At 37.6% G+C, this 14,431-nt stretch overlaps 1 protein-coding gene across 1 annotated transcript in view; it reads left to right on the forward strand.

The window, feature by feature from the left end:
• Window positions 1-303: 303 nt before the first annotated feature.
• PHF20L1 (PHD finger protein 20-like 1) overlaps window positions 304-14,431 on the forward strand; it is a 60,939-nt gene continuing 46,811 nt past the window's right edge. The window contains exons 1-6 of the mRNA XM_019470674.1: window positions 304-358; window positions 1,004-1,109; window positions 9,600-9,771; window positions 9,924-10,008; window positions 10,803-10,891; window positions 13,390-13,452. Coding sequence (XP_019326219.1) covers window positions 1,027-1,109; window positions 9,600-9,771; window positions 9,924-10,008; window positions 10,803-10,891; window positions 13,390-13,452 — 492 coding nt within the window. The 5' untranslated portion in view covers window positions 304-358; window positions 1,004-1,026. The remainder of the gene's footprint in view (window positions 359-1,003; window positions 1,110-9,599; window positions 9,772-9,923; window positions 10,009-10,802; window positions 10,892-13,389; window positions 13,453-14,431) is intronic.

Consider the following 14,431-nt stretch of genomic DNA (forward strand, 5'->3'; position numbering starts at 1 on the left):
AGCGCTCGGCCCCCGCCGGCCGGGGGCCCTCCCGCGCTCCGAGCCTGGCTGGGGACGACCCCTTTGTGCCTTCCGCGCTCGGGGAGCGGCATGGGCTTCCTCAGGTCGGCCTCCGCCCCCGATGCAGCTGCCCCGGATCGCGCTCCCGGCCTTGGCAGAGGAGCCCCGCTTCAAAGCTGGGGTCCGGATGCCGCTCCTCTGGCGGCGCGGGGCGAGGGGGCGCCCGGCCCGCGCTCCTCTGGCGGTCCGGAGCAAGGAGGCTCTGGCCCTGCAGCCTGGCACCCCTGCCCTGCAGTAGGCATGCCGCAGGAGCCTGCGGCCCCAACGGCAAGCCACTCTCTGCTTCGGGGTGATAAAGGTAGTACGTCAGAAAGTCACGATTACCGTGAAAGTAGTCGGGCAGAGAAGTGATTTTGTAATAGTGCCTGAATTACCAAAAAAATTAAAAGGCACTTGTGAGCGAAACTTACTTCGTGCTATGAATGAGACTCGAGAGTGCATAGAATGGCTGATGGTGGCCTTTTTGTTTCTTTATTTTTGGTTTTGCTAATTTCATCTTACTTGTCCTTTAGGCCATGTTTATCTTTAAATTTCTGCTCTTGGTAAGGTACGTTTTTCTTGGTTTTGACCTTTTCCGTGGCAGAGGAGAGAAAACACATTGACTCTACATAACTCTTAAAGTTACACTCTAAAGGGATGTCAAGGAATTACAGTGTAGTACGGTTTTGGAGATGAGCACCAGTTTTTTTTTTATTTTTTTGACTTAACGTTGATGACTGTTTTTGTGGGGAGGGGAAGAAATCTGAATAAAAATACGTTAATTTTTTTAATGCCTTTTTTGGGCCTTGACTATACTTCTGAAAACTAAGCAGTTAATGGAAAGTCAGGATAGAAATTTCACATCTTTTTCCACCCTCTGGAATATATTTGCTGTCAGTGACATGTTTCAGACAACATTATGTGTTTTAATATGACTTTTTTTTTTTTTTTTCTTCCTCCAAAGGTAGTGAAAAAGAAAATATCAAGATGAGTAAAAAGCCTCCAAATCGTCCTGGAATCACATTTGAGATTGGTGCTCGTTTGGAGGCACTGGACTATTTACAAAAATGGTATGGAGGACATTGTGCAGTATTTGCTAAGAGCAAAATTATTTTGTGTATATTGTATGTTTTGATGTCTAATCATGAAACTTAGTGCACCTATTAATTGAGTGTTTCACATGTGAACTTTATGAATTTCTGCATAAGTCTGTTAAAACTATTAGCTTTTAGGAAAATGTTCTCTCTTCAGAAATCAACCTAAGCTTTTCTGTGGGTTTTTGTTCATTTGCTTTTAGTTGCTTGTGCAGCCATAGTAAGCAATGAGCATTTCCAGAGTAGTGTGGAGCGCAGTGTCACGTGGGAGATGATCGGTCCGTTAATGTGGCAAACTTCTGTGACTAAAGACTTCTTTTGTTTTAGTTTGAAGGCATGCATGCGAATTTGTTTTGTATTCAGTTATCATACTTAATAGGTTCACAAAACTGATCTTAAAAAAAGAAAACATCCTTAATCGGAGTTCATGGAATAGGTAAGTGCGATTGTATTTGTACCGAACAGTTGGAGGAATGAAGTGCTTAAAACTGTGACTCTGCCCCACCCAGTCATATCCTGACTATAAAATGGAAATTTGCGGGCACAAGGACCACGCTACACAGCATGCGTATTGTGAAAGGAGTTGTTCTTTTGAAATAAATCATTAGTCAAAATTTTATTAAAGCAAGTGCACTAATTTCATGATGTATGCTGGCCGTGCTATTTCATTTTGAAAAATCCCTGGGTTTGTTAAAGTAGATGACACAGGAAGTTGATGCTTCTACCCAGAAGTTGTTTCTTAGCTGCTTTCTGATTGATTAGGGCTAGGAAATGTAGAGGCCTGTACCTGTTTTTCTGTTGCATTCCTGGAGAACTAAGCGTGTTCGTGTAAATATCTGATCCTGCTAACTCCAAGTTATGTGATAGAGAAGTCTGTGTATTATTTACATGTTTACTCCAGTAGTTACATGCTCTGTATAAAAAGTTGGGCTAAACTTTTTTATCTGCAGAGCTTTGTTTGTAATTATAGCAAAAGTGTTTGTTTTATTAAACGGTCTCTAAAGGAAAATACAGTTTACAGAACAGTCCTTGTTCTTATCTGTTGCTCTAGAGTGAGTTTTCAGCATACTGATTCTATAACTGAGTGTCAAGATCATGAAACTGTCTGAACAGTGCTGTAAAAATAAAATAATTTTAATAGAACTTTTTATAGCATCTTCTGTGACTAGAGATAATTGGTTAATGTAACTAGATAACAAAAGTTAATATGTAAAAATAGCTTCAGCTTAATTGTATCAAAAAAAGATCATTGACTATCCAGTGTATGGTTCGTATCAGATCTGCCCAGCCCTTTCACCGGGAAGGGTCGCATGACAGTTCTGGAGTACTTGTCTAGGTTTGGCCTTCTCAGGCGTGGGCCCTGTCGCAAGCTCTGCAGCTGAGTTGGTTGGTATTTTCAGGCAGAATAGAATTTATCCTGAACTTTCTAGGAATTGATTCATCATCTGGACCGCCAGGTAGAACAGGTCAAGTTTGTGAACTTCTGTGGTGCCATATACAGGAGCAGAAAGTTAATAATAAAATTTTGCAGTTACAGCAACACTGAAAACAGGACTCTGTTTCAAACGAAATAATATTCATGTACGTAACCAAAGAGCTTGTTAGAGAAAGCCTACTGTTGTGTTATTATTAGGGTGACACGGGCCAAAATAATAGTCCATGTGATTTTTTTTTTCCCTTAGCTTTCTGTTGCATAAGGGGGTGGTGGATGTTTTTTAAATTCTTTCTATATATAAGCTGTATGCGTTCCCCTCATCTGCATGCAGAAATACATACTTCAGAGAAAATAAAGTTGCTGAACTTACACGAAATCCCTTTATATTTTTTAACAAAACCAGAATTGAAGAGCAGTAGTATTGCTTAGCTCAGTCTTTCTACAAGTGACAAATTGAGAACACTTGCTGAAAAATAGCCTTTGAAAGGGTTTTAATTTTTTTCTCCATTTTTTTCTGAAAGCCTGCTGTCATTTAAAGATGCAGTGTTCATGAGCAGTTAAAATATTAATCAAGAAAGGCTTCTAGAGGATGGGAAAAATACAGTAAAGTATGTTTTTGCTTGCTGAGGCACTTCTGCAGTTCTTAAATTTTCATCTGTGTAGTAGTTGCTGAAATTCATTTCATGGGATCTGGTGTTCTGTTTGAATTCTGTAAACTTTGGAGGGGGTATTATTGTGTACCTTGACTATTTATTGCTTAAAACCTCCGTACTTTTAAATGAGGAAGTTTTGGCAGGCAGTGTTTGGGTCACTGGTATCATTTGGCATGTATGATTACTGAGTAGAAGAAAGCCTGGTCAAACTGATCAGCAAAGACAGGCTGTCAATAAGCGTGTTTATTTTTGCTTTATTGTGGAGGTAACTGCAATTGCTTCTTTATCAAGTGCAACAGTATACTGTTGCAAGGGAGGTCATCTTATATAATGAATTTAAACCACTTGTTAAATTTAAATTCAGTAAAGCAAACTATGAAATGCAGCTCTAATCAAAATCAATGTGATCATCTGTCAGCAGATAGTAAATGGGATGGGGTTGACTGAGAATAGAAAATTATTAAATACATACGAGATGATCAGGTGCCTGGAGTGTACGACCTGTGAAGAGAGGGTGAGGAAACTGGACTTGTTTAGCTTGGAGAAGGCTTCAGGAGACTCGCTAGCAGCCTTCCAATACCTACAGGGATGTCATCAAGAAGACTCAGCCAAGCTCTCCACAGTAGTGCGTGGTTGGAGGACAAGAGATGACAGGCACAAGTTGAAACGAGAGATTCGGGCTAGGTACAAGGAGAATCTCTTTCCCCATGGGACAGTCAAGCAGTGGATCAAGTTGCCCAAAGAGTTTGTGGAGTCTCCAACATTGGAGGTTTTCAAGACTGGGCTGGATAACACTGGCAAACCTGGTCTGATCCCATAGCTGACCCTGCTTTGGGTGGGAGATTGGACTAGAGGCTTTCTGAGGTCCTTTCTGACTTGAATTATCCTATGACCTCATACAAAAACCAATAAATGTGCGCACACACCCCTATGCCTCTCACTGACCAGATGAAACAGCAGTAAAACTGCACAAATCTGCAAGTACGTGCCCATGTGTAAGACTGGTTCTTAAGCTGTTAGCTCCCACAGGTAGGACGCGGTCTTTACAAAGCTGATGTATTTAAAGATGCATCTCTTCCTTTTTTTTCCTGTTTTCTTGTGTCTTTTGTGGCTCTAGCTCTCTACTGGTTGTCCCGCAAGTGCCAAATACTGCTTTGAAAAAAACCACCCTGTTATTTTTCTGACACCGTAGTCTTTAGATCAAGCAGATTAATAAACTATAAGTTAGGTAATGAAGGAAGTACGGATACATGGCCCTTGTTGCAGTTCTAGAATGGAAACAGCTCATTAAAATAGATTAGTTATCAGAACAACAACACTTTGACTATATTTGATTATCTGGATGGATTTTTTTTTTTCCCTCTTCAGTATGGAGGAAGCTTTTTCCCTGTAAGACTTTGGGAAATCTTATTTTGTACAGTCCTTGCTTTGGATTTCAGTTGACTGGGTTACTTGACAGCCAGGTATTTGAAAGGACTGTGAAGACTTTGCTTTATATTGATATAATACAATATATATAACAAAAGGTGGGGAGTTAGAAACAGGTGTTTGCAGATTTTGCAGATACCAGAAGACTGTTTGTGGAGAAGTCAGAATGGAGGGTATTTGGTTTTACATCTTCTACGAGGTAGAAGGAAAGACTTTTTATACCATTATTGTGAAGGCAGGAAGTATGTGTCTGTTTCTAGACTTCGTAGGTGCAAACTTGGGCAAATTTCCTAGCTTTTTGCATTCATTTTTACAGTTTGAAATAACTGTTGTCCCATCTCACAGGACAATTGACCACTTGTTGGTCACTTTTGAAGGGTCAAAAGGAAGATGATGATGTCAAAATGAAAAATACTGTCTGTGTGGCCATTAATATGTGTTAAGTGCTTTGGAGAAAGTGTTTTGGTTTCTTTTAACACTGCCAAGAAATGAAAACTGGAAGTTTCCCATTAATTTTTCCTATATGAATGTTGGAGCATTATTGTTGTCTGACCAGTGCTTCATAGTGTAAATTTTGTAAGCCATATTAAATTTTGCGGCTTTACAAAAATGTTGCGTAATTCTTACAGGCTCAAATCACTGGAACCTGAGAATGGAGAGCGTGCAATATGTAAACTGGGCAGATACCATGAGCTAACAATAGTTTTCCTGTTCTCTCTTTAAAAAACAAGAACAAAAACCCCTGAAATTTGGATGAGACTTTATTTGGGATATTAAATACTATTTCCAGCATGCTATTAAAAAAAACACACCCACAACTTGCAGGTTATTGTTTCTTCCCACAAAAAGAACAGTTCCATTATTGAACTGGAGTGTGGTGGTCTGGTTTTTCTTGGTGTTGTTTTTTTTTTTTTTTTTTCCCTGTGAAAAGTAAAGACTTTTTCCTCAGTTTTTTAGAGTGTATTTTTCTGGTTTGTGCTGAACAAATGTTGGCAAACTTGTTTGTATACCAAATTCATTCTGATCCCTTAGTGTGGAGTACTTTCTGGGGGCAAATGGGGAGAATTAACCTGACTGGAAGGTTGTTTGGCCTTAGACATCGTTACACTTTGGTACTGTAAAGAGTGATGTTTGTATTCCCCTTTGTAGTACTTCTTCATAATGCCTACTTGTAGCTTTGCGATGGAAGGAACTTCTGCATAAAACTTCTCATGTGTATGAGATGTAACCATCTTCATATTAATCTTCTTTCTACAGAATGAATATAAACATTGCTCTTAGCCATAGTAAAAGCTTTCTTGTATGCATTGTTACTAGAATTCTTTAAAAAGGTGGATTAAAAAAATTTATGTTGCCATTTTATCTCTTATTAGCAGGAAATGCACACTTGCCTTTGAAATACTTGTATAATTTTGCAATTTATGAAATTGATTATTTTCAGTAGAAGTACAAAAACTATAACACCAGAAAAATGTTTCCATGCAGTGTAAAACTTGCAATAGTAAATTCTGCAATACATATGCTCTGCTCTTTTCCACTGTGGGATCAGCATTGTGAAATATTACTGTTTATACATATTTGTGGCACATTGTGTGGCTAAATTTAGTGGATATTGAGGGTAATAGCTTGTTGCTAAATCCATACAAAGTTATTTTTGGGCTGCCTAATAACCAGTCATATGTATCTTGAGTGGTTCAGACATTTGCCGAATACTCCATCTCTGAGGATTGGAGTTGAATGCAGGTTTTGGCTCTATTCATCTTGCAACCACTGTCTTAAGATACATTGAAGAAACATAGATTATTGGAAAAAAAACATTATGTGATGATATGACTACTATAAGATATAACTGTGCAAAACCGGTATCATGGACTTTGATAATGACATTTTAAAAAGACTTTGGTAGCAGAAATTGTATTCATCAATGAGAAATTAACCAATAAAACACACCTGGTGCTGCATTTCCTCTGTTGAGTGATCCCTCATGAGACTTAATATTTTGCATGTCCTCTTCTATTAACTGATGCTAGCTTTGCTCTTTTGTTTTTTTCCATAGATATTAATGTCTTGATTCTTGGCTTGCTGAATTTTCCTTAAAACTATCTTCATTTTTAGATATTTGTCTCTAAACTATACTCTGTATTTTACTTCCCCCTCTTACTCAGTTTTCTCTTTCCAGGACAGTGTACTATATTTTGCCAGTTTATCCCTTCTGTTTTCTACACACAGTGCTTGGAATGGTGACTTTGCTGATGTTGACCAGTGAAAGCTACCAGCCATAACAACAATAAAAATGTAGCAAGGGAACCGCCATAGGGTAGTGCCATAATGGGAACAGAGTATTTGTGTTGTAGATGCATAGGAAAAGGAGAATTCTGTCTTTTGGCTGATGGTCCCTGAATTCTGTAAAATAACCGTAGTTTTGCATCACTACCTGGCTAGCATGTGATAAACCTGAAATTTCCAACTGTAGTGAGAAAGCATCGTCGTTCTTGCCTTCCATTTCACTACTGCAGCTTCGGTGCTTGTGCACAAGCTCTCATTTTTGATTGCTACAAAATGCACTTCCTGTCCTCTTGCTTTTCTGGTGTTTTTTGTTCCTTACCTCTGTTAAATGCTTTCTGTGTCATCCTTTACTTCTATTTGGAACTCTTTTAGGTAACATCATTATTCATAGATTTGCTGTAGTAACAGTAAATTTACTTTTTCCTCTGCTTTGCTACTCTTCCTGCTTATCCTGACACTTGGTGTGTAGGTATAAGAAGTCTGAAATTGGAACACTGGGGAAGATAAAAAAACTAGTAAGAAATTTTATAATAAAATTCCTAAACGTAGCAGCATGTAGAGTAAAGAAGAAAGCATTGTCAGAGGCAGGGCTTAGGAAAACCATCTCTTGGCTGACTTTGATTTCTTGAAGCTTTGTTCAAAGTTAAACCAGAATGCTGATAATGGGATTCAGGTTTTGACCTGTGAGTTTTACTTTCTGTTTTGATACAATATATCATCAGTTTCACTGTTCTTGTTAGGTGGTTGTTGTCAGTCTGCTTGAGAGGGAAAAGGAGGTTGATCTTGTTGCTCCTCTGAAAGAAGTCCCATGGAGTTCTTTTATCTTGAAAAAGATTTTGTTAGTAGAGTGACAAATGAGAGTCTGCAGTTTGAGACTAAGACGTTGTTTGTTGGTTTTTTTTAAAGTTCATTGAGAAGAAGTTGGGAACATAAAGAATGGCTACAAAAATATTTTGCATTTCTGGAACGTATGAATGAGACAAATGCAATAAGAAGTTGGACTGTCTGTGTGTTCTGAGGCGAGGGTGAAGTGTGGCTGAAGTAATTGCAGTAGTAACCTAGAAAATCAGAGAGAGTTTTTCTCATTCAGCAACTGAGATATTTAGATGTTGGGAAGCTGTATGCAACACTGCAGCTGAAGAAGTAGGACTGGAGAAATGAAGGAGCAAATTGAGATTGACACCTTTTGTTTTAATGCCCTGTTCTCGTCACCATAAAAGAAGGAAAGCCTGTACTTCCTGAGAACTTATATTTTAATCAGAACATAGTGTTAAAGACTGCTTTATCAGTGCCTTCAGTATTTTGGAGAGAAAGTATTCAAAATTGAAAATGTTGACAGGGTACCTGTGTATGTCAGTTGCATTTCTAGCTGATGGAATTTGCAGTAGGACTGGAAATTGGTTGCTCAGGCTCTGCTCTCTTACTATTGCTCTACAGTAGCACTTTTTTAGAAACACAGGTTGCCTCTTAATGAAGGTGGAAGACAGCTGTCCTTTTGCTGTGGTCTTTCTTTTCAATACAATATTTGTTAACTTTAGATCATCCCTCATATAAACTCTGGAGAAAATTTGATGATCTAATTAACTTTTTTTTAGGAGATTCTGTGTGCTTTTGAATCTGTTTCAATACTTTTGTGAAGGGCAGAAGGAGCTGAGTTCTGCCTCGTTCCAATTTTCTCTGCATTTCATACAGTGAATATAATGGGATCTAATAATTTTGGTGGAGGAAGTAGTGTGACAAAACCAGTTTGTACCTTGCTCCCCTACTACAATTTTGTGAAATACATCACTTCGGTGAAACAGAAATAGTAAGACTGAATAATAATTGCTAAGGTTAGAGGAAATTTGCCTTTTTTCCCTGCAAATGTAATCTGAAACTTTATGGTTCCTAAACTACATCTATGCCACTCCCAAAATTAGATGCCTAAGATTTCATCTGGTTGCAGCTCAGTCCTGATTAGTTCTACTGACCACGTAGAATGTTTGCTGAGAGTAAAATCCACGTGTTAAGACTGACATATTTTAGTGCATGTGGAGTTACAGAGGGATGATTAAGACTGACATAGTTTAGTGCATGTGGAGTTACAGAGGGATGACTGCTAAAAGATAGTTACTATGAATCAAATTTAATGGCAGTGAAATCATGGAAGCTGATCTATAAATTAGTAAGTGGCGTAGATTAAGTTCTGTTGACTTCTGGGTTTGATTAGTTGCTCAGACTTGTCTGGAATCAATGGTATAGTTTGACCAAACATTTCATATGATAAAAGTAATGACTGTACTCCTAAAACTATTTTATATCCTTCTCATCCCCAAGCAAACAAAAACTCTTACAGGACTTTGCTTTAAACAAACACAGGTTTTAAAATTGATAAGCACAAACTTCTAATGCCAATTTCAGGCAATCTTGGTCTGGGAGTTTGAGGTTTAAATTTGTGTATAATCATCTGACTAGGATGAAGCTGATGACATATCACTGATGTGTATAGATAACTCTTAAACTAAATGTTATCCTACTATCAATTTAATAACTCCATCTTTTTCAGACTTGGAGATTTCTCAGTACAAGGTGTTAGTATAACTTTCAGAATGGTCAGGTGAGCACTGTTGTATGCAAAAAAAATGAAAACCCTGGAAACTTATCAGTTTACGTTTATCATTCAAGGTATCCATCTCGTATTGAGAAGATAGACTATGAAGAGGGGAAGATGTTGGTCCATTTTGAACGTTGGAGTCATCGCTACGATGAGTGGATTTACTGGGACAGCAATAGGTTGCGACCCTTGGAGCGACCAGCATTAAGGAAAGAAGGGCTGAAAGATGATGAAGAATTTGTTGTAAGTGGCACGTTTATTTTGTCTTTGCCTCTTTTTTGTAAACTATCCTACTTGTTTTCCTACATTAAATCTCTCTAGCACATAATGTTTAATTCTTTTCAGGAAAAAGTCTAAATGATTAAAATGTTAATGACTAAATTTGTATAAAACAGGATTTTAAACCTGGAGAAGAAGTCCTAGCTCGTTGGACAGACTGTCGATATTACCCTGCAAAGATTGAAGCAATTAATAAAGAGGGTATGTATTCATGTGTGGTCCATTGGTAAGGCCTGTTTGCATATGCTATGCTGTAGCTGTAGTCTGCTTAAAAATTGACATGCATATAAAGTTTTTCCTCACTGCCTCAGTATTAATTGGAAAATGTTTCTATTTAATCGAATTTAGTAAAAGGTTCATCTTTTACCTGTGTGAGATTAGACAATAGGAATTTCTCCTGGAAGACAAAATGCTTAATGTTTCCTCAGTGATGAGAAGAATATCCTGTGCACAGTGTTATGAATACTTTGTACTATTGTCGATTTGGGCTAATGATACCTTTAAATTTTTGTAATCGTTTTAGGAATGGTAGGTGTCTCTAAAGTTTTGTTTATTGAGGAAAAACAATGGAAATGGGGAAACAAAGGAACAACTTAGATACGATACTTCACAATGGGGTGATATTTCTAATGAACATAAGTAGAAGTTGAAGTTTTTACTGTAGTTTAAAGCAAATGAAGATTTGATTGTGAATTGGAATTGTTTCACTGTTGTGGCAACTTAAATATTACTCAATTCTTTCAATGAATTATGAGCAAAAGTGGCACAGTAGCTTAAACATGCTTGAAATTGTCCAAGTGGACAAAGAGCAACAACATAAGAGCAGGGTTTCATTGAGGCTGTCATTTATTTCTCTTAAAATTCTCAATCCTGACTGTAGGTAACACCTGGTTACTTGTTCATATAGGCTACAAAACATTTTGCTAAAGCTTTCATAGTAACAAGGTGTGTTTGTTTTTTAACTAGTCATAATGATAACATCAATTCTCTTCTAGGAACATTCACAGTACAGTTCTATGATGGTGTTATTCGATGTCTTAAGAGGATGCATATCAAATCTATGCCAGAGGATGCAAAAGGGCAGGTAAGAATACTTTAGGTATCTCTTTGTTAAGTTTTATATAGATTTTTTTTTTTAAATATCTTGAGATAGTAAAAATGTCATCTAGCACAACTAGTTTTAGAGTACAGTCTCTGTTCTAGGTCCTGCACTGCCTTGCTTCACCAGTTTTATGAATGATGCCCCAGAGTGTGCTGCTCAAGTAGTCTTGCCTCTATCTGAAATGTCTAGCTGCCATACACTCCATTGCCGACTAATCTGTTCTCAGAGTTTTGTCTTGCAGAGTTTACAAAACCAGGGGCATCCAGAGACTTTTTCCTCTGGTGTCCTTTCAGGAAAAAGCTTTAGCTTGTCAGTAGTCTGTGCTGCTGATTGATTGATTATTTATTTATTTATTTATTTATTCCCCACCCCATCTCTTTTGTTTGCTACTGTGGTAGCTTTTTGCCCACATGTTCTTATTAACATGACTGTTCTGTGCGGGTTTTCTCCCCTGTATCAGAACTTTTGGGGATTCAGACAGATAAATATTTCTTTATCTCTGATAATGTCCAGTTGCTGTTAAAGAAGAGATGCTGAGTAGAAGTTGAGGGAGGCTGTGAAGTAGAGGACATGATTCAGTCACTAAGCATATCTTTACTTGCAAAAGAAAAACAACATTGAAAACTGATACATGCTTTCAGTGGAAATGCCATTGCGTTTATCTTGCATGGCAACTGTATTCTCATAGTTAATGAGAAATTACTCCACTGAAACTGTTTGAGACTTGGAGACAAGAAATGTGAAAAAACTGTTCTTACTTGCTCCCAATTTCCTTCAGAATACTCCCAACTTGGCAAACAAAATTCAGGTATTTCATAATTACTGTTGTAACCATCCCTATTGTGACAAGGGCAGATGGATAAGCGAATTGGCTTGAAAACATTTCTATATCCTGGCCTCCAGGTTACAGGTAGCTGTATACTAGGGTTGATTATCTATGCAAAGAACATTGGAACTTTGTGCAGGCAACATTGCACTATTTAAACTATGTTTCCTTAAAGAGGTTAAACTGAAATCCATAGTCATGCTAACATTGGCTTCTTGCTGCAGTCTTGCAAGAACTCTGTTGAACCAGTATATAATAATTCAAACAATACTTTCAGTATGACAGTAAGTTAGGAAGCTAGAGTATTTCTTTTTACTTCATAAAAAGAAAAACTTGGGTAATGTGGTTGTGACTGAACTGAAATAGCCCTTCTATGACAATGTGAAGTCATCCCTTACTCTGTCCTGTGCTTTTTCTAGGGAGCTATGTTGTGTCTAATCTTGAGTTACTACTCTTAGGCTACAGGCATTTTCAGCTTTAAAAAAAATTATAAATCCATTTCTTAGCAACCATTTTGATGTCCAGACATGCTTGGTGGCAGTCCAGCTTATCTATTATTTCTAATTTTTCTCAGTAGTTGAGAGTTATGGTGTCAGTCTCATGCATCTCAGGGGCTGAATGTAGGTGGCTTCAATGAAGTCTTGAGAAAGAATAAGGGGGCCAAATTTACACTTTCTGAGATGGATTTAGAATTTTTAAGTTGTCTTGCAGCAAGAACGGTACCAATTATGCTTTCTATAATGCTAATTGATACTAGTCTTAGCATTTCATCTTGCAAAATTAGAGATAGGAAGTTCTGTAGCTTTCAGAGGCAAAGATACTTTTTTCTGCAACATCTCCTACATCATTATGCGATGGTAAAATGTTTGTTTTTCAAAATATTTTTGTGGTATTTAAGAATAAAAATGTGATCTAAGACTTGGTTTGAAAATCAGTTATCTGAAACTGAGCTTTGCCCAAGCCTAGAACTCAAATGGATGTTTTTGCTTTTTTGCATTATTTATTTTATAAGAAGACATTTACTAAAAATTATGTAAAGCTTAAAAAAATGCCAAGGGTATAACTTGATTTGAAAAATAGTGGAGTTGGCAGATCCAACACTTCATGCTTAATTTAAGCCTATGTCTTTTTTGTCTGTTTCCAAAGAAAAACCACATTTCAAGAGATGAGTGTAAGCTTAAGATACTTCAAGTTCTAGTGCATTAGCAAATTTAACAAATGCAAGATCTGTTTGGAAGGTGTGTGCTAAGCATGCAGAATTTGAATTACATGGAGAAAGAGGGATATAGGCTAGTTAATTTTTTGATTTGAGCTTAGTGTGTCTTAAAGGAAGAGATTGTAAACACTAACACTCAAACTATTTTTGAGTTGCAGAAGTGTGTTTTAATAAGACTCAGCTGTGAGGGTGGAAAGGCAAAATTTTTAAAGAGTGGAAAATATTGGTGTGGTTCAATGCAATGAGACTATAGGTTAGGTTGCTCTGCAGATAAGTGCAAATTAATTGAAATCACACAGAAATGTGGCTAACGTAGTACAGAGAGAAAATAAAAAAAGATGGGGATATTGAGACTACCCTTGTGAGAGCACATATGAAGTATTTGGATAACTTACTTTTTCTGTTTCATGTTTTTTGTTTTATCTTCGATATAATTAGGCGCGCGAGAGGGAGCAGATAGCGCCGGAGCTGAGATTAGTGACGGAAATCGAACCAAAAGAAGTGAGTTTTGAGGAGGGTTTTGAAGGAGAGGGAGGGGACTTGGCACACAGGAAGAGGAAGCTGAGGAAAAAGCATGGATTTGCGATTGGGACAGAGGAAAAAAGAAGATGTGACAGGAGACAATGTGAGCCAAGATGTAGATGGGGCAGACTGTTTAGAATTGAAAGGTGAGGGTAAGGAATCCAGGCTTGATGTGGAATCAGCCAGTCAATAGATCGATGATGTTTTATGTATGTGTATGTATGAATGTGTGAGAGTTGGGAGTTGTGATGTGTCAGGAGAGGAAAAACAGCTGAATCTTTAGTACTGTAGAGAAGCAAAAAGGTGGTGGTTGTAGGCAGGTGAAGGGAGAACGATGTGTGTGTGAATTTGCTATTGGCACAAGGGTTGGATTTTAGAAATTATTCTGGTTTTGCCTTCCCACTGTTGCAGGTTTAAGGTTACGCAAAGGAATATTTTAAAATACAAGTGTTTTAGCCAATTGATGTGTAAGGCTGTTGGGTAATTTCTACTAATGTATTTCTTGATCGTGCAATTTCCTGTGCTTTGATTTAGTGAATCTAATTAGCATAATGACAGTTTTCCTCAGTAGTGGTAAAGTAATGTTTTGTCTCCTAACTACAGTGTCCCATTACTTCTCTGCTGTCAAATTTATCAGCTTACTTGAAAGATGAATTTTAGTAAGATAAAAAAGAAGGAAATACACTTTTTTTTTTAAAGTTATATATGTAAATGAGAAACTTTCACTGGGGTGAGATACTGTGGGAAGCAGGAAATCAGGCTGGATGGTGCAGAGTAACTGGTGCAGAGTTACAACACCACAGCCAATAGAGGGACGATGTCAGGACACGAGGGGAAAGTAGGGAAAACTTCTCTTAGGATGATTTTGCTTTTACTTCATTAATTTGTAGTGTGTTCATATTTGTGCCCTTACCTTTGTGTGTACTGAACGCTCTGGGGAAAAGTCCTGCTATTAAAG

Source organism: Aptenodytes forsteri, unplaced genomic scaffold (assembly GCF_000699145.1).
Source record: "Aptenodytes forsteri isolate BGI_AS27 unplaced genomic scaffold, ASM69914v1 Scaffold223, whole genome shotgun sequence".
Lineage (NCBI taxonomy): Eukaryota > Metazoa > Chordata > Aves > Sphenisciformes > Spheniscidae > Aptenodytes > Aptenodytes forsteri.